At 44.5% G+C, this 23377-nt stretch overlaps 1 protein-coding gene across 1 annotated transcript in view; it reads right to left on the bottom strand.

Annotated features, from left to right (window-relative positions):
* LOC147117257 (contactin-associated protein-like 2) overlaps positions 1–23377 on the bottom strand; it is a 1950749-nt gene that overhangs the window by 196241 nt on the left and 1731131 nt on the right. Inside the window, exon 18 of the mRNA XM_085988072.1 lies at positions 22178–22402. Coding sequence (XP_085844198.1) covers positions 22178–22402 — 225 coding nt within the window. The remainder of the gene's footprint in view (positions 1–22177; positions 22403–23377) is intronic.

The following is a 23377-nucleotide window of genomic DNA, read 5'->3' as shown; positions in this document are numbered from 1 at the left end:
GGTCAGTGAGCATAACATCAGTGGTAGGGAAATTATTGGAAATAATTCTGAGGGACAGAATTAGTCTCCACTTGGAGACACACTTCTAACTAAACCATCAATATGAAACAGAGATGAAAAGGATCCTGCTTGGCTCCCTTCAGTGGTGGATTTCACACTACATTTCTTCCAGCATCTGACCAGCCCACCCTGTTTACAGCACTGGAACAGCTGCCAGATGTTTGGTAAATCCTATTTCCATTATTTCCGCTACAAAAGAGCCAAACAAGCCATTTTGGAATTGGCTCTGGGCTAATAAAAGCCATCAGAAAAGGTGGTGTCACGTCTAGGCTAATTTGGAGCCAGTATAAACAGGCAAATAGATTTCATAGTCATATCATACGGCACAGGACGAGGCCATTTGGCCCATTGTATCTGTACCAGCTATCCGATTAGTTCAACTTCCATGCTCTTTCCCCATAGCCCTGCAAATTTTTCCTTTTCAAGTATATATCCAAATTCCCTTTTGTAAGTTAGTATTGAATCTGCTTCCACCACCCTTTCAGGCAGTGCATAAAATAAATTTTCCTCATCTCTCCGCCCACCCCGGTTCTTTTTCCAATTCTTCAATATATGTCCTCTAGTTATCGGCCCTCCTGCCAGTGAAAACATTTTCTCCTTTTGTACTATCAAAACCTCTCATAATTTTTGAACAACTCTATTAAATCTCCCCTTAACATTCTCTGCTATAAGGAGAACAACCCAGCTTTTCTAGTCTCTCCACATAACTGAGGTCTGTCATCCCAGGTACCATTCTAGTAAATCTCCTCTACATCCTCTCCAAGGCCTTGACATCCTTTGTGACATGACATTTGTTGAAAAAATGGCATTTCACTTGAGTTTGTGTTTATATTTCTTATGTTGCTAAATAGATAACACACTGGGTAAGTCGTTAAGATAAAAGTTGCTGTATGGGAGGGAAATATGGCTTCAGGATGACATAGACAGTTGGGTATATGGCCCATCCTGTTTTTGTTTCAACTTCTGGTTCGTGAAACTGGCTCACAGTGTGGCTGCATGAAAGAAGAGGCAGCAAATACCATGGGCCTATGGAGAATAGCAGCGAGTGAGTTAGACTTAGGACACCAAGTGGTCAGTATAACACCTCGCAGCAAGGATTCTCTGTTGTGGTATATCTGCTAGCTGCTAGCTGCTTCTTCCTACACTTTTTATACATTGGACTTTGAATTAAACTAAGATACCCTTGTATCTCCAGGTGTTGGTGCACTCCACACAATCAGCATAATAAGAGAATTATACTCCTCAGAGAATTCCAGGTTTACCAGCAGGAAGCAGCACTGCCCTTTGTCCTGTTTCATAACTGTCCAAGCAATCTGGTTGTCACTGTGATAATGATGCACTGCTGTGTCTGTCGTGCAAACTGACCTGATGAAACCGGCAGAGAGCTTATTCTCATGAAAGGGAAGCAGTATAAACAGGCTGAATTTAGATCATGGTATTCCTTGAATGAATTAAAAACATTTTAAATATTAATAATGTTATATAAAAATATCTAAGATACTTACTTGAGGAAATGTTCAAAGAATTAAGAGCTTACTTGTGAGCTTTAGTAAATTTAGGTAAGTTCTGCAGATTCCATATTAAACATGATTAAACCTGGCTTTGTAAGTGGAATTTGCGCATTGTTTTTGTTTGCTGCTGATTACAGAGTCATAGAGTCATAGATTTATACAGCACAGAAAGAGGCCCTTCGGCCCATCGTGTCTGCGCCGGCCATCAAGCCCTATCTATTCTAATCCCATTTTCCAGCACTTGGTCCGTAGCCTTGTATGCTATGGTTCAAGTGCTCATCTAAATGCTTCTTGAATGTTGTGAGGGTTCCTGCCTCTATCACCCTTTCAGGCAGTGAGTTCCAGTTTCCAACCACCCTCTGGGTGAAAAAGTTTTTCCTCAAATCCCCTCTAAACCTCCTGCCCCTTACCTTGAAACTATGCCCCCTGGTTATTGACCCCTCTACTAAGGGGAAACATTCCTTTCTATCTATCCTATCTATGCCCCTCATAATTTTGTACACCTCAATCAGGTCCCCCCTCAGCTTTCTCTGCTCTAAGGAAAACAACCCCAGCCTGTCCAGTCTCTCTTCATAGCTGAAGCGCTCCAGCCCAGGTAACATCATGGTGAATCTCCTCTGCACCCTCTCCACTGCAATCACATCCTTCCTATAGTGTGGTGACCAGAACTGCACACGGTATTCCAGCTGTGGCCTAACTAACATTTTGTACAGCTCCATTATAACCTCCCTGCTCTTATATTCTATACCTCTGCTAATGAAGGCAAGTATTCAATATGCCTTTTTAACCACCTTATCTACCTGTCCTGCTGCCTTCAGGGATCTATGTACATGCACACCAAGGTCCCTCGGATCCGCTATCCTTCCTAGGGTCCTACCATTCATTGTGTATTCCCTTGCCTTGTTAGTCCTCCCAAAATGCATCACCTCACACTTTTCAGGGTTAAATTCCATTTGCCACTGTTCTGCCCATCTGGCCAACCCATCTATATCGTCCTGTAGCCTGAGGCTTCCCTCCTCGCTATTTACCACTCCACCAATTTTCATGTCATCTGCAAACTTACTGATCGTACCTCCTACATTCATATCTAAGTCATTAATGTACACTACAAACAGCAAAGGACCCAGCACCAATCCCTGCAGTACACCACTGGACACAGGCTTCCAGTCACAAAAACAACCTTTGACCATCACCCTCTGCCTCCTGCCACTAAGCCAATTTTGGATCCAATGTGCCAAATTGCCCTGGATCCCATGGGCTCTTACCTTCTTGACCAGTCTCCCATGCGGGACTTTGTCAAAAGCTCCATGTACACTACATCAACTGCACTACCCTCATCCACACACCTAGTCACCCCCTCGAAAAATTCAATCAAATTGGTTAGACATGATCTCCCTCTGACAAAGCCATGCTGACTATCCTTGATTAATCCTTGCCTCTCCAAATGGAGACTAATTCTGTCCCTCAGAATTTTTTCCAATAATTTCCCTACCACTGATGTTAGGCTCACTGGCCTGTAATTCCCTGGTTTATCCCTACTACCCTTCTTGAATAATAGGACAGGAAACTCTCGATTTACCAGCAGCTAAATAACTGGAAATCTCGGTTAACCGGCAAAATTCAGGAGTAGGTTCAGGTAAGTTTTACTTCATATTAGTGGCCGTTCCTCAATCTGTGGCTGTGCAATTGGGGTTCCTGCACATGTTTCTAAGCAACAGGGACACTTGGTCTGTGGCCGGGGTTCCTGCACATGTTGCTAAACAACAGGGAAGCCTGGATTTGTTGCTGTGTATGGAGCTCTCGTACCTTTTAACTATACCTCTCTGTAATCTGTACTTTTTGATAAACCGGCACCACGCTGGTCCCGTCGGTGCCGGATAAAAAAGAGTTTCCTGTACTACGTTAGCTGTCCTCCAGTCCTCTGGCTCCTCCCCTGTGGCCAGAGAGGTTCTGAAAATGTGTATGTGTGGGGCACATTTATTTGTTGGCCAGCAGATATGATCATTCATCTGAATCATTTTGCATTCATACAACTGTGCATATCTTATATAAATCATGTCCTGTTTACATAACTGCCCATATCCTATATAACCCATGTCCTGTTTCCTATGACTTTCCAGAGATATAAAGGAGGTACTGCAGTGTTAAACAGTGATAAAACAACTGAAGAACTGAGAGGAGTTGGGTCGGGAGTGGTTATATTTTGGCTATCACTATGTTCATTTGTGTCATTCTGTTATTTATAGCAGCTGTAAAGGGAAGTCTGATGTCTCTAACTTTGAGAAACCATACATTGGGTTTCCTTTAAGGTGGGTTTTTTGACTTGTGCAATTTCTAGTGGTAAAATCGGAGCCATATCTTGTATTCATTCAACTCCTGTTTGCTAATATAAAAATTATGTGAGTTAAATCAATATTACAAGAGTTACAGACATCAATCCAGGAAGCCTCAGTATGTTAATATAGCTCTGTCGAACTCAGTAATTCCTCCAAACCAGTTCCTCTAATAATGTTCTCAGTAATCAATGTTTAAACAAACTATAAAAAGATTAAATAATCAAAAGATAATAATGTTAATTATAATTACTGAACTTTTTTCATTTAAAGGATTCTTGTTTCAGATGCACATAATCTGCTATATAAAATTGCGATGTATGTTGTGTACTCTTTATTTGGGCATCACCTCTGTGACACACAGTCACACCCGCAGCTACACATTTCTACCAGTAGTTGCATAAGCTCCAGAAACTACAGATCCCCATACCTGTACTTTAACATAACTAATGCATGGAGGGAAATTCATTTTGTCTTGACCTTCCTTGGGCAATGCCAGGGAGAGCCACTAATATTTTAGCTTTATGTATTGTTATGGCTACTTATCTGTAATATGCCATGTTATTATATCATTTTATAATAACTGCATGTATTTGTTTGTACTCCAATTCCTAATAAATTGCATTGAATAACTGAATATTGTATACATCACTTGGCTAATGTTGTTATCGATTGGGGTCTTACCAATAAAACCCCCCCTCGGTCTTAGACAACCTTTTTATCCCAAATTCACATTCACTATAGAAAGGATTAGGTTTGGCTCAATATCAAACAAATACTGAATTAAAAATAAGTCCATGCATTATTTTGCAAGAATCAGAAGGAGCACAGATTACATTTTTGCTGTTGAAATATTGGGATAGATTGTTCCTGTGCCTGGGAGCAGCAAATATTGAGGAAAATGGAGTGAGGAGTAGCACATGCCTTTAATGCAGCTCACCTTCATAGATACATTTAAGGGGAAGCTAGATAAAAAAAATGAGGAAGAAAGGAATAGAAAGACATGCAGATAGGATTAGATGAAGAGGAGTGGGAGGAGGCTCTTGTAGAGCATAAACACCGGCATGGACCTGTTGGGCCGAATGGCCTGTTTCTGTACTGTACATTCTATGTAACCTGATTTTCCATTCATTAACTTCCATGGCCAGCAATTCTGTGGGCTCCCTTACAGGCTAATGCTCTTTTCCACCCGATTTTCCAGTATTTGTTGTGCCCGGCCAACCCAATAGCCCTAGGCCCAGTAAGTCACTTCCTGCTTGTATTATAATTACTTCTTTCACACTTTTAAAAGCTGCAAAGCAAATAAACATTGAAATAGTTACGATTTGCCAAGTCTCTCCTCACTACAGTTCCTTTGTTTCTTAAGAGAATCAGAACATTTGCAGCTAAAGAACCCCGAGGCCCATTAAAAACTGTACGTGCACTTTCCTGAAGTGACAGATTGGTCAATAGCTTATTACTACTCTGCCTGTAAACCAAATTGCCTTTTGGCTTCTGTCTCAGAGGATCAACAAATAGATGAGACTAAATAGTGACTAACCAACTGTGAACCTACACAGTGATTATTGATTCTCTGGTTAGTGCTTAGTGTAGCATCCATTCGCTAAAATTTTTGGCCTAGAAATTGGGTTGGTAGCGCCGGCGCTGAGCACCTAAAGAGACCTAGAATTGGGGCGAAGCCCTATGTTGGGGTGAGCGCTATGAGGATAGCGCCGACTCAGAAATTGACTATACATTTAGCGCCTGCGCTAAGTGTTTGCGCGCGCCTGCAAACGGCTCATGACGTCATTTCAGTGTGCAACGCCTTTTAGGAGCGTCTGAGCGCATATTGGGTGGCGCCCGGAGCCTTAGTGCCCAGCGCTATTAGTGACAGTTCGAAGGAGGGCTAACAGGCCCTTCTCGGAGTAGGGCGGCGCTATTTAAAGGGGACAGCTCTAGTGCAGAATCTTCTGCCACTTGGCCTGCTCATTGCGATCGCTGCTAGAGAGAGTTGGCGAGCTAATGTGGAGTGGAGTTCTGGGATTTGAGCTTTACAGTACTTGGGACCTTCAACCCTGTCCGAAGCACTTGCAGCACTACACCTAAAAGCCTTTTGACCAACTGGCATCGGAATGGGAGCTTGTTTGGAGGGCGACGGCCTCATCGCCCAACACTGTGAAGGGGCAGAGAGACGGCGGGAGAGAGGGCCGGGATTGGCCAGAAGGAGGAGGGGCAATGGAGGTCGGCCAATCCGACGGGAGGCTGCGAGGGTCTTTAGGCAGCAGGTGACAAGCCTTGACATGTCGGAGGAGCAGTGTTTGCGAAGGCTCCGAATCTGGAGGGACATTGTTACTGATCTGTGCCACCTGCTTGGTCAGGATCTGCAGCCGCGTGAACGCTGCAGAACCTCTCTGTTCATGATGGCTACACTGACTGAAGGCCTCCATTTTTATGCCAACGGCTCCTTTCAGTCAGCCATTGGGGACAATGCGACTGTCGCTCAGGCTGCAGTCCGCTGTTGCATCCGGCAAGTGACAGATGCCCTTTATAGGCGAACGCGTCCATTCATAACCTTCCCTCGGACCCTGCACAAGCAGGCGGAGGAGGAGGAGTATGAGGAGGAGGAGGAGGAAGAGCAGGTGGAGGAGGAGGAGGAGGAGGAGGAGGAAGATGGAAGGGCTGCTGAAAGTGGAAGGTCCATTCGTCAGAGGCTCCTCTGGACTCGTCTCGACACCCCTGTGGCAGAATGATGAGAGTCTTACCTCATGGGCACTTTGGATGTTTGAGGGCCTCTGCATGCCAGCATCACTGAAAGTAGTCACATGCACCAAGCAACATTTAAACTTCTGTTTATTGACACAAAAGTCTTTCATTACAGCTAAACAACGTAAAGTGAGCAGAAACCATCACTGCCAAAATAAAAGTGACCTGTTCGGCAAAGCAGCAAAACTCAACAAAAATCTGCACCTATAACAGCAGGTGAGGGTGTCCGTGAATTTGGACAAACAAATGTCTCAGCACCTCCCTCTACAACTGGCCCCTTGAGGGAGAACGACTTCTCGTTCGCGCCCGGCCCCTTCCCTCCCTGCTGCTCCTACGTAATTGCACCCCAGTGGCGGCCTCAAGGCTGGGGGACGCTTGCCGACTGTCTGGATGCGCAGAAGCCCCTGAGGTACGGCCTGGCAGACCTCTGGGCTTGGAGGGTGCGGACGCGGGATGCTTGCTTTGAGCATGGCTGGGAGCAGTGTGGCCTGCAGGTGGTGGCAGCTGCAATGCAGGCGTCCCAGCGCTGGCATGTGCAATGGTCTCCTGCCGAGAGAGGACACCTGCACCATGGTCAGACGACACACTGGCTATCTGAGGGGAGCGGCTCGGCTCATTCGCCACAATCGCAGGCTCCACGGATTCCTGGCCTTGTACGGGAGTGGAAGGGCCCGGGGTGATCCTATCTGATGCAGAGAGGGTGGCTGCAGTGAGACATCGCGTTGCGTCATTCTGGCTGTGGAGGAGCCCAGCAAGTGAATGCGTGGCAACAGTGAGGAACTGTGTGCCAGGTGCCAGTGCTTCGGAGAAGGCCTGGACAGTTCTTCCCATGGCTTCGGACAAGGCAGGAGCCGACCGCTCCACTGCCTCGGACAAACCCTGCACAGACCTTTCCAGGGATTGTCCGAAGCCCTGAACAGTCCTTTCCATTGCCGACTCAAAGCCGCGGACAGTCCTCTCCATTGTTGGGCCGAAGCCCTGGATAGTCCTGTCCATTGTGGCCCCGAAGCCCTGGATAGACCTGTCCATTGTTTCCCCGAACACCTGGAGAGACCTCTCCATTGTTGCGCCAAAGCCCTACAGAGTCCGCTCCATTGTTGCCCCGAAGTCCAACATACTCCTAGCCAATGAATCTATTGACTCAGGCATCTCCTCCACTGCAGCCATCAGCTCCGTGTGTCTGACCTGGGCCTGTTTGCTCATCTCTGCCAGGCGCCGGACCTCATCTGCACTCTGTTCAGCAGTCATGACGACCTGCCTTGCCCTGCGGGGAGACGGTGGCCGAACTTGCCTATCCCCCCTGCGTTGCTCCATGCCGCTTGGTCCGGCAACTGGTTCATCCTCAGAGCCACCCACCCTCCCCTCCAGGGGACTACTATCCCCAGTCTGAAGATGTCTCAGCTCCCCGGATTCTGCAATGGCTGGTCCGGATTCCTCCTGGTCCTCGCCTCCGGTGGCACTGGCACTGGCAGCTTCAGCGCGTTGAGCCTGAGTTGGTGCTGCTTCATCTGAAAGTGGGAGGTGGAAGAGTGCCTTTAGCAAAAGGACAGGTTTGCTGAAAGGCATGCCAGATTGCGGCATGGCTCTGACATGGCTGCACACTGACGATGCATGCTGGCGGGGGGACCAAGTGGAAGGCAACAGGTGGAAAAGGTGAGAGTCTTACACTCGTTGTCGGTAATGGGGTCGGCAGATGCAGTGGTCACTGGACCAGACAGACGTCCTCCAAGTATCTGGTGCACTCTCTCCTCCAGATCCGTGAGAGTGACCACTTGTGCCGGTCCGCCACCTGTTCGACGCTGTTCTTTTCTAATCTGCGCCATCTTCGACTGCAGGGGAAAGAAGGGGAGGCTCTGTTACATGAGGCCTTGAGACATCATCGCATGCCCCCCATGGTGCAAGAGCCCTTACATGAGGCCTTGAGACATCTGTCCATGTGTCTGCCCAGAAAGGGCCATGGGTGCATACTGACAGATGGCCAGTGGCGCATCATTGCAGCAGGGTGCCCGAAGTCAGCTGCAGATGGAGGGAAGCATAAGTTTGGTAAACCATCACTCACCCTAACGATCCGTGTCAGGTCGTTGAATTTCTTCCTGCACTGAACAGGGGTCCTGGTCGCCATGCTGCTGGAGTTGACCCTCACAGCAACCTCCCTCCAAGATCGTCGGTAAGCCTTCTGATTTGGCCTCTTGCCATTATCCGGGTACAGCACCTGTCGACAGTGTTCAACTGCAGCCACCAATTGGTCCAGAGCCTCAGTGCTGAAGCGCTCTGCTCTCTGCCTAACCTTCTCCATAATGATGAACTTTGTACCGCCAGACAAGGGTGAGCGCCGAATCTGAGGCCTACAGGGCGTTGGGTGTTGAAGCTCAGTCTGACTGACCCACCCCTTTAAGAGCCGGCCGGCGCCTGCAGGTCTCATGCTTTGCCGTAATTGAGTTCACCTGCGCTGCGCCCGTCCGCGTCGAAATTGAGTAGCGCCTGACCTTTTGCGCCTTAAGAGCACCGTGCAATGGCTGATTTAGCGCCTGAATCCCCTTTGGGGGCGATGCAACCCAATATCGCCCCAGGCGCGGATAGCTCTCGTCTGGCTATAAACTTAGCGCATCGCCAGTTCTAACGCCTCAAGCGGGGCTATACCCAATTTCTAGGCCTTAGTTCCCAACAAATCTTCTACAAATGTGGTCAAAGATTCTACAAAAGTATAGGAGAAAAAGCCTTTCAGCACATCTAGTTTGCTCCTTCCAACAAACCATACACATACATTGCACCAGAATGAACACTTTCTAGTTTAACCCCCTTCTTAAATCCAGAAGTTTAAGAGGAAAAGGCCGATTGAGTTTCTGAAGAGAAAAGGAATTGAGGGCTACATATAGGTTATCATCACCATCAGTGGCCTGCCGAAGGCAGGATCTGGCTTAATTCTCCCCTCTCCAAATCTATCAGGAACAGCAGGATAGTGGTTATGTTACTGAACTAGTAACCCAGAGGCCTGGACTAATGATCATGAGACGTGAGTTCAAATCCCATGACAATAGCTGGGGAATTTAAATTAAGTTAATTAAATAAATCTGGAATAAAAAACTAGAAGGAAAACCCAACTGCCGTCCTTACCTGGCCTGGCCTATATGTGACTGCAGACCCACAGCAATGTGGTTGACTCTTAACTGCCCTGTGAAATGACCTAGCAAGCCACCAAACGGACCACCTGGCATCGACTTTGGCACCGGCTATGGACACGACAACAGCACACCCACCCTAGTCGACCCTGCAAAGTCCTCTTCACGAACATCTGGTGACTTGTGCCAAAATTGGGAGAGCTGTTCCACAAGCCTGATATAGTCATACTCACAGAATCATACCTTTACATCCAAACTCCTCAATCACCAGAGATGGTGGCACAGTAGTATGCAGGAGGGAGTGGTCCTGGGAGTCCTCAACATTGACTCTGGACCCCATGAAGTCTCATAGCTTCAGGCCAAGCATGGGCAAGGGCAAGGAAATCTCCTGCTGATTACCACCAACTGCCCTCCCTCAGCTGATGAATCAGTACTCCTCGATGTTGAACATCACTTGGAAGAAGCACTGAGAGAAAAACCTACTTGCTCACCAATGCATCTGTCCATGACAGTATTGGTAGCAGTGATCACCACACAGTCATTGCAGAGACAAAGTCCCGTCTTCACACTGAGGGCATCCTCCATCATGTTGTGTGGCACTACCACCGTGCTAAATGATAGATTCAGAGCAGATCTAGCAGCTCAAAACTGGGCATCCATGAGGCGCTGTGGGGCAGCAGCAGAATTGTATTCCACCACAACCTGTAACCTCATGGCCCGGCATACCCCTCACTCTACCATTACCATCAAGCCAGGGGACCAACACTGGTTAAATAAGGAGTGCAGAAAAGCATGCCAGGAGCAGCACCAGGTGTACCTAAAAATGAGGTGCAAACCTGGGGAAGCTGCAACACAGGACTTTACATGCATGCTAAACAGTGGAAGCAACATGCTATAGACAGAGCTAAGCGATCCCACAATTAACGGATCAGATCAAAGCTCTGCAGTCCTGCCACATCCAGCCGTGAATGATGGTGCACCATTAAACAACTAACGGGAGGAGGAGACTCCATGAATATCCCCATAACCCCATCCTCAATGATGGCAGAGCCCAGCACGTGAGTGCAAAAGACAAGGGTGAAGTGTTTGCAACCATCTTCAATCAGAAGTGCCGAGTGGATGATCTATCTCGGCCTCCTCTGGGGTCCCAACCATCACAGAAGCCAGTATTCAGCCAATTTGATTCACTCCACATGATATCAAGAGACAGCTGAGTGCACTGGATACAGCAAAGGCTATGGGCCCCGACAACATCCCGGCTATTGTGCTGAAGACTTGTGCTCCAGAACTAGCCGCACCTCTAGCCAAGTTGTTCCAGTACAGCTACAACACTGGTATCTATCCGTGGAATGTGGAAAACTACCCAGGTATGTCCTGTTGACAAAAAGCAGGACAAATCCAATCTGTCCAATTACTACCCCATCAGTCTACTCTCAATCATCAGCAAAGTGTTGGAAGGTGTCGTTGACAGTGCTATCAAGCCTGCTCGCCGATGCTCAGTTTGGGTTCCGGCAGGACCACTCAGCTCCAATCCTCATTACAGCCTTGGTTGAAACATGGACAAAAGAGCTGAATTCCAGAGGTGAAGTGAGAGCGACTGCCCTTGACATCAAGGCAGCATTTGACCAAGTGTGGCATCAAGGAGCCCTAGTAAAACGGAAGTCAATGGGAATCAGGAGGAAAATGCTCCACTGGCTGGAGTTATACCTAGTGCAAAGGAAGATGGTTATTGTAGTTGGAGGTCAATCATCTCAGCCCCAGGACATTGCTGCAGGAGTGCCTCAGGGCAGTGTCCTAGGCCTAACCATCTTCAGTTGCTTCATCAATGACCTTCCCTCCATCACAAGGTCAGAAGTGGGGATGTTCACTAATGACTGCACATAAGATTTGGATTAGCAATGGAGAGGAGCAAGGAACAATCTAGAGTGGAACTTCTAAACTGGAATAGGGCTAACTTCATTGGGATGTGAAAGCATCTAGCCAGGGTAAAATGGAACCAAAAACTGACGGGAAAAACTGTAATGGAACAATGGGTGATCTTTAAGGAAGCGATGTTCCAAGTACAGGCTAGGTACATTCCAACAAGAGGGAAGGGTAAGGAGCCAAAGCAATGGCTCCTTGGATGATGAGGGAGATAGAGAAGATGATGAAACAAAAAAAAAGAGGGTGTATGATGCATGTCAGGTGAATTCTTCAAGGGAGAACCAGACCAAATACAATAAGTTGAGAGGGGAAGTGAAGATGAAAATAAGATTGGCAAAGAGAGAATATGAGAGTAGAATGGCGGTTAACATAAAAGAGAACCCCAAAATCTTTTACCGGCATGTAAACAGTAAGCGGGTAGTAAGAAGCGGGGTGGGGCCTATTAGTGACAAAGAAGGTGTTATATGCTTAGAGGCACAGGGCAAGGCTAGAATACTCAATGGGTACTTTGGATCAGTGTTTACTAAGGAGGTGGATGCTGACAAAATATAGGCAGCAGTGGAAAAGGTAGAAGCAACGGAAGGGGTGAAAATTGATAGACAGGATGTACTAGAAAGGCTGGGTATGCTTAGAGTGGATAAGTCACCTGGTCCAGATGGCTTGCATCCCAGGTTGCTAAGGGAATTGGGGGAGGAGATAGTGGAAGGGCTTGCCATAATTTTCCAATCTTCCCTAGATGCGGGGGAGGTGCCTGAGGATTGGAAAGTGGCAAATGTGACACCATTGTTCAAGAAAGGGTGTAAGGACAATCTGTAAAGGAATAGCCATCTTTCAGAAAGATACACCATCCTATGAATGGAATGTTTGACTTTATTAAACAGGAAAACTGGGTTTAAAAATCTAAAAGCCTCAACGACACAAGCTGTAAACAGAATACAGGCTTCTGAGATAAGATGAAGTATTAATGCAGAGCTGTAAACACCATACAAGCTTTTGAAGTGGGAATTGGTTGTTGAAACTGAAACAATGGCCCTATTGAAGCAAAGGGTTGGAGTTTCCAAGATGTCTGCAGTTTGGGAGAATTTACCCAATTTAAAGTGTTATAAACTAACACTTCAAACAGAAACTCAGAACATTAAAAAACCATGTGCCTTTGATAAATATGACATCAAATGAAAGACAGGAGACATAATTCTTAAAACAACCAATTGAAGTAGCTAAGAAATGCATAGAACACCCTAGTTGAAGTGTTTTTGATTTACATATTGTAAAAGGTACAAACAGAAGACTTTGTAAATATGACTTCCGATGCACCAAGCAATCACATTGTGTTTGTGTTGAAAATAGAACAGTTAGGAGACACGACGTCTGCTTTCAACCAGCTAAGGTGATTTAGAAATTGAATGAAAGTACTTCGTAAGAATGGCATCAAATAGATACATCTGTCATAATCATTTTTTATGATCAAATTTGAACACCTAAAGGTAGAGACAGGATTCTGCAAGTTAACAGCTGAACTGACAGGAAGATTAGAAAGAAGTCAACAGAAAGAATGACTAGAGATAATGGCCTAGAAATTGAGTTTGCGCTGCGCCAGGGCTTTAGCGCCGGAAGTTAGCGCCGGCGCTAAGTCCCTTTGCGCGCGCCAAAAATTCAGTAGCGCTGCGCCCAAACGGCTGCCGGCGCTACTGAAGGGTTTTAGCGCCTGAAAACTGGCGCAACGCGCCGCATTGCGGCGCTATTCCGGCGCTGCGGCGCCCGCTGCGGTGCGGCAGGCTCGGGAAGTGCAGGCCTCCTCCTTCCGTTAAGGAGGAGCTGCCTGCACCCGGCCGCGGCCCGCGCAAATCTCTTCAAAAATGAGCCCGGCACCTCGGACAAGTGCCGGGCTTGCATCTGTTCCGGGGGGGGGGGGAGAAGTCCGGGGAGGGAGCTGCGGGCAGGCGGCCGGCGGGAAAGCGGCCGGCCGCCGCGCCTCCTTAAAGCGCCGGCGCAGACTCCGGCAACACTCGTTTGCCGGAGCCTTAGTTGCGGCTGCCACTGGCGAGGCGGCCGCAACTGAATTTCGGCTTGGGGCCGGGTTACCACGGCAACCGGGACGCTGCGCACACCGATGACGTCATTGGTGCCGGCGCAGCGCTACCGGTCTACCGCCGCGGAAGGGCGCCAGGCAATTTAGGAACCGGCGCCAATTGCAGCGCTAGGCCCTCTAGCGCCGCAAAATCGGTGCTAAGGGCACTGAATTTCTAGGCCAATTAGTTTACATCAGCAGAAAACTTCAAAGGATATACCACTGAGAAAGAATATAAAATATTGAACTTTCAGATAGAAAGTCAGAAGTCGCTGGAAGGGGCAAGCGATTCTCAACTTCAGAGGCAGGCTCTGTAAGTTTTTAACTCTTTGATTCTCGGGGATCAAAAAGGTACCTTTATTTGATTTTGATGGATATCCTGGATTAGAAATAAGACTTAGAAATGTAAAAATGTAATGAAGTTAAGATTTGAGAATAAGGATCTCTGAGAATAAGAAATGAAAGCTATTTGTATTTTGAACTGTTAAAAATTGTGATTGACTCACCAGCTGTTAACTACATGTCGGTTCTTTAATAAATCTATATATTTTTAGATTGTCTCACAGAGTATTTCTGTATCAAACTCGCAAACTCAATCTCTGAATACTCTTTGGTGAGGAGTTACAGAATTCTGGGGGAGTATTCCGGACCCTCAGAATATCCGGAAGGTTACAGTCTAGTTAAACTTATTAAAAGTGCTATTTGGAGGATGGTAACATCTTCAAGTCATTCCTTTTCTTTAGGGAGAGATAGCCTGGACCTTTAGACTCAATTAAGCGTCTTATAGAATTTGGCTATCTCTAACTTTATTTGAAGGTGAACGTCTGGGGAATATGCCCAAAAAGGACTAGGGCTAGTAATTATCCCTTCAAATCCTAGTAACTACAGGCCGGTCAGTTTAACATCAGTGGTGGGTAATGTTTTAGAAACAATAATCAAGGAAAAAATTAATGGGCACTTGGAAAGGTTTAAGCTAATTAAGGAGAGCCAACACAGATTTGTAAAAGGCAGATCATGTTTGACTAATCTAATTGAATTTTTTAATGAAGTAACAGGGAGGATCGATGAAGGGAATGCAATGGATGTTGTCTACATGGGTTTTAGGAAGGCGTTTGACAAAGTACCACATAGAAGGCTGGCTAACAAAATTGAGGCTCATGGAGTAGGTGGGTCAGTAGCAGCTTGGATAAGGAACTGGCTTAGGACAGTAAACAACGAGTTGTGGTAAATGACTGTTTTTCCAGACTGGAGGATGATAGACAGTGGTGTTCCCCAAGGGTCAGTGCTGGGGCCACTGCTTTTTTTGATATATATAAATGACCTGGATATTGGAATAAAAAGTAGCATTTCTAAATTTGCCGATGACACCAAACTTGGGGGTGTGGCAAACAGTGAGAATGATACCAATCGACTGCAACAGGATACAGAAAGGCTAGCAGACTGGGCAGACAAGAGGCAGATGGAATTTAATACAGAGAAGTGTGAGGTGATGCATTTTGGCAGAAGGAACAGGGAGAGGCAATATACACTTAATGGCACAGTTTTAAAGAGTGTGCAGGGACAGCGGGACCTGGGTGTTAATGTGCATAGGTCCCTGAAGGTGGCAGGACATATTGAGAGAGTGGTTAGCAAAGCATATGGGATCTTGGGTTTCATAAATAGAGGTATTGAGTACAAAAGTAGAGAAGTTATGCTGAATCTTTATAAAGTGCTGGTTAGGCCACAACTGGAGTATTGCATCCAGTTCTGGTCACCACACTTTAGGAAGGATTTGAAGGCCCTTGAGAGGGTGCAGAGGAGATTTACCAGAATGGTTTCAGGGATGGGGGATCTTAGTTACAAGGATAGGTTGGAGAAGCTAGATTTGTTTTCGTTAGAGTAAAGGAGGTTGAGGGGTGATTTGATAGAGGTGTACAAGATTATGACAAGTTTGGATAGGCTTGACGGGGAAAGGCTGTTCCCACTAGTTGATGGTACAAGGACTAGGGGATACAGATTTAAGGTTTTGGCCAAGAGATACAGGGGAAATGTGAGGAAAAACTTTTTTACGCAGCGAGTGGTGAGGACCTGGAACTCGCTGCCGACGGAAGTGGTGGAAGTGGAGACACTCAATGTTTTCAAGGGGAGACTGGATAGGCACTTGAGGGAAACAAACTTACGAGGCTACGGGGATAGAGCGGGGGAATGGGACTGACTCGATTGCTCTGCAGAGAGCCAGCACGGACTTGATGGGTCAAATGGCCTCCTTCTGTGCCGTTATGACTCTATGACTCAAAAAGTATCACTCTGTCTTGTGCTTCGCTCTTAAATTTGCCATACGATCTCCCATTCCAGAGGTGGTCCAGAAGCATCCATTTTTTCCTCTCACTTGTTCTTTTTCCTTCCATCCGTCCTTCTATCACCTCTTTCAACATCTCATCCCCGCTCAGCACATGCCCAATCCAACTCATTTGCATTTTTTCTGATCAAACTACATTCTTCTTGTATCATTGCCAACACCTGCTCATTACTTTTCTTATCTAGTTACTTTACTTTTTCTGTGCCTCTCCAAACCCACATCTCAAATCTCTCTAGAAGCCTGATCTCCTCTTTCTTCAGTATCCATGTTTCAGCATCATACAGCACCACATTCATATCAAACTCTTCACTATTATTTTCTTCAGTTCTCTATTCAGTTGTCCATACAGGGCAACCATTTGCATTTCAGTATTTGTAGACGCGAATCAGTGAGCATTCAAACTGCACTTCAAAGTCGTCCCAAGGGTCACTGGAGCTCAGTTGAAATGGTGCTGTTCCACTCTTGGCTCCCGCCTTATGCTTCTACTGCTTTGCTTAAATATCAAACGATGCTACACGCTAAAGGAAACAAAGGTGCTAACTGGAAGTAATGTTGAATGAAAGAGGCCTGTCTGCCTGTATAAATAAATTTCATTGACTCCTGAGCCTGAATTGGTAGGTGCAGAAAGTCCTAATTTTGCAATAACTTTGTGAGATTGGGAATTCCTGCCCACAGAATTCAGCAATGATCAAACCTCTGAAGCAACAGCAGCATTAGGTAGGAGCATGGAGTGACTGGCAAAAGAGTACCAGTGTGAATTGAGGAGAGGGTTAGAACAGTGCCAGCTGGAGGGAAGGAGGAGAAGAATCCCAGTGTGGAAGGAAGTTAGAGAATAGTGACTGTGTCAACTGGAAAAGGAGAAAAAAGCCAGTATAAACTGGAAAGGGGGGGGTAGATGAGTGTCAGCGTGAACTGGAGATGGTAAGAGTTGAAAAGATTTCCAATGGAAACTGGGGGTGAGGAAGTATACCAGGATGAATTGGGAGTGGAGCGGGGGGAGGGGACAAGAAGATTACATACAATGAATGGGGGGAGTGGGGAGAAGGGTGCCTGTGACAATCATAGAAACAATTTAAAAACAATTTAACAACAGAGTTAGCAACAGTGGGTAGCGATACATATCCAAAAATTTCTCCACAAGAAATAGAGTATAATCCCTGTACTTTTTGCCACAATCTTCACCATACAATTGATGGAATGTTGAATATACCTGCAAATTAGGTTATAACTAGCCCGTGTACCAATGGGTGTTCAATATAACTACATGTCATTGGGCTGTTTTTGTGTTGACAGCTTTTTTGTAACTGTTGGTCAGCTTTTACTAGTTTTCTGGTTTGCATATGTGGGTATATGGTGAGAAGGTGGGTATGTAAGGTGGATCTATGAAAATGGCTAGGCTATTAGGCCTTATAGTCTTTTCCTAATCCTAAATATTTCTATGTTCTTTTGAATGTACTCTCTTAAAAGCCAGCAAGAACATTGCGTGCGGGTGGTTACAACTGCGTTTGGGTACTCACCGCACCATTCGTAAGTTATCATTGGGCCTTATCAATCTACTGCTGACAAGTTCAATGTTGTGGACTCTGGGAACTGCTCAAAACTTCCTTCACTTAGGACTCTTACAACCAACAGAGAGACAAGCATCTCATTCCCTTCTCATCCCATCAGTGTAGTCTGAAATTAATCCCAGGTCTGAGAGATGACAGGACATCTTTCTAACACAGCACTACCTATTACCCAAGTGTCAGGCAGCTGATTTCAGCAAAGCAATGGCTTCAAATGCCAACATTTGCATCTTACCTTCATCTCTAAAACCAGACATTCAAACATAGGTCCACAAAAGGAATCTGACCAAGAGATGCTCAACTAAGAAATGCTTACAGGGCAGCAGAGCTTGAGAAAATGGTTTAAAAAACACCTTAATCCCTTAGGTAGTAAATTGATTGTTCAGTGTAACACAGAGTTATACAGATCAGGAAGGCATCAGGTTTGATTACTGGTCTGTGCTAATTTAGTTAATCTCATCTGAGATGGCAATACAATGAATCTCAGCACCCTTGATAAGGAATTGGAATAGCCAAACAGGGTCTCCACTCCCAAATGCTATTCAGTGAGTTTTACTGAAAAGTGTGTGTGTGTGCCACATCAAGATGGGATTGAGTTTAAGGCGGGATTGGGTTTAGCTGTGACATATTCCACGAAAAATAGTCTGGTAGCATGCAAGCTTACACTGGGTCGAGGTACCAGATGGCGCTGAGTGTCCATAGAATGGTTCATCCCACCGTAAGGGAGCATCTTCAGAAGAAGCAGGGAGAAAACTAATTTTTTGAGGAATTGTTTCAGATATGGCAGCCGAAAGAGCCTCAATATTCATGCCAGGAACAGTTTTTTGAAAGATGCCCTCATTATACTCTATTCAGTGACATTTAGCAGTTTGTAACAAATTGAATCTCTTTTCACAAAATTGTTGCTGCATAATTTGAGCTGCACCTGTGCACAGATTATGTCAGTGCTGTGCTTCCTGAGAATAAAAGTAACCAACATTAGCAATTATTTTTTCAGTGCTCAGGCAGAACGCTACCTAGAGTGTCTCAACTGATACAAAAAAGGAAGAGCAAATGGAGACAAGAGATATAAACTACATTTAAAAATGACTTAATAAGAGTTTACTGAATATTCAGTTATTTTTCAATTGATAATTTTGAAATTTGCACATTCTGATATCAGATTATACAGTGGAATTGGCTGTATGGCAAACTATCTTCTATTTGACAGAAATGGAAAGTGCTTTACAATAACAGATGGCTTTGGAGATGAATCATAAAAGTGTATGTGGGTTCTCACTGGTTTAGGGTAATTAAGTAAACGTATGGCTACACCACTTGTCTGTAGATTGGCTAAAATTCAAATTGGAATCAAACACCCTTATAATAGACTTCTGTTATGCATTCTTCTATATATAGTGCTATCTTTTAATGGGTTTTTCCATAACTGATAGGCAGGAGAGAAAACCTTCCTGTCAGTTACTTACAGACTCAAAATTGTTATCTTGTGTTGCACAAAGAATAACTCAAGACTGTCCCTGGCAAGGAATTCCAGTTCAAAAAATGCAAAGACAGCAAACAGTAAAGCTATAATTTTCTAAGCCTGAAACCAACTCAAATAACTAGATGTACAAAGTCTTTCTTTTTCACTTGCAGGGAGTCTCACTGCATACTGACTAACAAATTAGGCTCTTATTCATAAAGGTTTTGCTTATCTGCTAAAATCTGATGTTCTTTAATGATTCTACAATTTGTTTGCATATAAGTAATCTCTCATTTTTAGAATTCTGAAGTAGCTGAAGTGCACAAAGGGTTGTCTGAAGGAAACCCTAAGAGTTGGAAAGCTGACACTGAATGCATGTGTATGTGGGGGTGGGGAATGAAATATGTGAGAAGAAATTGTAGGAATAGCTTTTTTGACAATGCTTGATTGGTGGATAAGACGGTGGGATTTCATGTTCTGCCTTCCAGGAGACATCAAATATAATTGGATATTACATCTCAAAATCTCTTTGCCTTTTACTTCAGATTTGATTTCAGCACAGTTTTGTACTTCATTTCTCGGAGTCATGATGGCCTAAGCCCATGTTTTGTGCTCAGACCTGATAATATGACAAGCTTTATGTAACGGCTAAGTAGAGTGTTATGCGTGATGTTAAGAGAATATCAAGGCACTGATCTAATTAGTTGTAATGCAATATTGTAACAGTTACAACAATATAGGAAGAGGTTGCTTAAATTTTACAGTGCAACAACACTCAGGAATTATGTAATTTCAGATGTGACCCTTTTTTAACAATTCATCTCCCACACTATGGAGCACAGGATACAAATAATATTGCAGTAATAATGCTAATAAGATTTTAGAAGTAGCCTTCTTAATTTATACATAAAATTATTAATCCTGCTCTCTCTAGTTTCAGTTTTCTCTCCTCTCATTTCCCTATTCCCGCTTTTTCCATATTCTCTATCATAGCTTTTATTTTCTATTACTTCTTATCTATTCTGTCTATATACTTATTAAACTTATCTGCTTCCTCTGTCTTTACTAAGCCTACCAAAAATATCTGACTAACAATTAATCTGTAAATGGCTAAAAGCAAATTTCAAAGTAAATTCTTTCAGCTAATCAGGGGAGCAGTAAATTTTGACCAGATCATGTCACCAGGATGACAAATGAACATTTTTCTATGTTTTTGGTTGCAACATGGTGATTCTGGGGAGCAGTGAGCTGAGAATATGAGACTCATCCGCAATCCAGCTTGGAGGGATGTGTCCAGGAAATGATTTTGTTTGTGTTGCTCAGTATCAGGTTATATGTTGCCTGCTACAGCTAGATAACAATATGCATCGTTTGAGACCTTGTCATGCACAGTGAAATTAGAGACATTTCACTCTAAATAATCTAAGGCCAAGAATAATGTAATGTACTTAGGCCTTCTGATTTGGGGGTTTTATTTTTCCTGAATTTTGGTCAACAAATTGGGTAAAATCTGCTGCAAACAACTAAATGCATTTTTGAAACAAAAATTAAGCAGGTGGGTTAATTTTCAGGGCACACACTGGTGGTAGGAATTCTCACCTACTGCCAGTGCACATCAGAAAATCATGGATATGCACCAGCAGTGGCCGAGGTTCACTGTCGCCAACGTGCACCAAGGATTTATTTCCAGAATCTTTGTAATTGGAAAACTTCAGCTTTAATCAGCAAAACAATTAGAAGGTACAACTACAGTACTTCAGTAAATATTTACAACTGTCTTCACAAAGTGTAATGCTAAAAGGAATTGGCATATGTAATTAGCTACATCCTTAGTTCCTACCTCTATGGAACTAGGTTGGACCTAGGAACCATGTGACTGAAGGTGCGTTCCACATCGATACTGCCAACCAGTATGGGCACAAGGTGAAACGTTATGTGGGCCAAACAGGGAAAGCAGCTACATGCATCACAGCAGAACTGCAATCTGCTGATATTGCCATTTTCAGGTTCAACCATAATTTGGGAATACATCTTTTGTGGAGGGGTAATTATTGGGCTTTATCCTAAAAGCAGATAGTTTAAATATAAGGTTTAAATGGGTCTGACTAAAACGTAATCGAGAACCAACTTGTGAGGCGGACTTGTGGTAAAAAAAAAAGTTGCAAGGGTACCATGGAGGGGAAATCAACAATTGATGATGAGTTTAGCTTGGTATATGACAACAACAACAACAACAAAAACTTGTACTTATATAGTGCCTTTAATGTAGTAAAACGTCCCAAGGCATTAGACTTGAATGTTTAGAATATCAAGGTGACCAGCACATTGCAATTTTCCCTGTTTCTATTTGCCCTGGAAGGCATTACTTGGAGTCTGGGCATAAGAATATATGTTCATATATCCAGTGTTCAATACCTAGTAAGATTGAGTTGCAAGAGGAAAGCATCTGGTGCTAAAGCTCACCACTTCCGATGGGTAGGGTGATTCTAGCTGGACAAGCAACAGGAAGATTACCAAAGCTCTAGGCTGATACGCTGTACCGTTTTAGCTGGCTAAACTTCACCAGTATTCCTGGGCTCATTTGGGGATCCCCAAGCCTTGGCTTTGTCAACCTGTGCCTAAGCACTCTGGACTAAGTCATGTGAAATGTGCCCGTACAGGGAAACAGTGTGCATTCTATATTAGAAAACACTACCTGTGAATTTCTCAGTAGCTTATTTTGGAGACTCTTAAATATAGTTATGAGTTTCTGGACAAGTCAGACATTCAGCTGACCGCAAAAAATTGTTTAGTGAGGGGCATTTATATATTTATTTTAAACAGGTTAATGTTTCTGCTAAGATTTTATTCCACAATGTAAATTCAGGACCAAAGTCATTCCACATTGCTAGCCACAGTCATCCTAATACCACATACTTAAAATAGAATTAACAAATACTGAGATATGAAAATAGTTCCACATTTCTTAGATTACACATGTGGCACAACAATCAGAGCCTAAGATTATTTGTCTAAAATTATATGCAGAGATCTAAAATAGGACTTCACCATCTCACCATTATGTTTCAGAATCACAGCCATGTAATCCAGTGAGTAGGTGCTGATGTACAGGAGGATGCTGGGAGTGTTGGTAGTGCTGAAACTGAAAACCAGGTCCTCTTTGGTCAAAGTAAGGTTGGAATTTGCTGGTTGTAGTGCACTCTTGAAGTCCTTAGGACCATCCACAGAAGACTGGAAGTTGTAGCGTATCCAGGTCCCAGCCTCAAAAAACCCACCGACATCTGCAAAAATGAGTGATATTAGTAAGAACTTCATGAAAATAGTTCACTCTTAGTGGAAACTAAAATTATCTGCATCCTACTAAAGAAAAAGATACCAAATGGTTAACAGTGACATGACAAATACTGTGATTAATGGTGCATGTACTTTACAGTTCTGTTACCAATGGCAACCCCTACATCAGCACCATCCTTGTAAGATAAAAGAGGGTAAACTCAGATGGGGGAGTTAGGCTTATGCGCCTGCTGACTGCTCAGTCCCTTAGGCGCTGAAGCAATGCAAGAGGAAGTGTCTTTTTGTTGAAGGGGAGATACCAAGCAAAGGCCACAAAGCCAGCAGGGATTATGCACATATCAGACATAAAGATTAATCAGACGGCCTCTTCAATCATATAGAAACAGAGAGATTGGGTACATGGTCCTCTAGACTTCCAGATAGCAGACTGATTGGGTTACAAGACTACGGTGGAGGTTGGACAAATAGCCACTCGACCACTATGGAGGACAGACAGCTCAGATGTATAACCTGTAGACTGCCATGGAGATTGTACATATTAGTTACACAGCTACAATAAAAGGGCTCAGATATGTAGCCACTCATTGAATGCAACCTGCTGGACTAAAGTGAAGCTCAGCTGCAGAATCCTGCTAGCCTGTCATTCTGTTTCATCTGTCAATAAAAGACACCACCACTAGGGCAGATTTCTTCTTATTGCACTTGGTTATAAAGGATCATTCGGACACAGCGCGCAGAGAAAATTGAGCAGGATGGATTGCACGTGCATAATACAGCCTGTCTGAATTTGCTCTACGCACTGCAATTCTTTACACCCCAGTGCAATAAGAGGAAAATCTGCCCGTGTAGTGATCGCAGCAGAGCACACGTCACAACTTTTTCAATAGTAGCTGATTTGAATTGTTCAAACAGAAGGCTCTATTCGAAAAACTCATTGAGCCAGTAATTCCGGTCCCAACGCG

This window comes from Somniosus microcephalus, chromosome 5 (assembly GCF_052327205.1).
Source record: "Somniosus microcephalus isolate GS21.2 chromosome 5, FLI_Smic_1.0, whole genome shotgun sequence".
NCBI classification, from domain to species: Eukaryota; Metazoa; Chordata; class Chondrichthyes; order Squaliformes; family Somniosidae; genus Somniosus; species Somniosus microcephalus.
The sequence above is the reverse complement of the archived record's forward strand: the minus strand, read 5'-3'. Positions and strand labels throughout refer to the sequence as shown.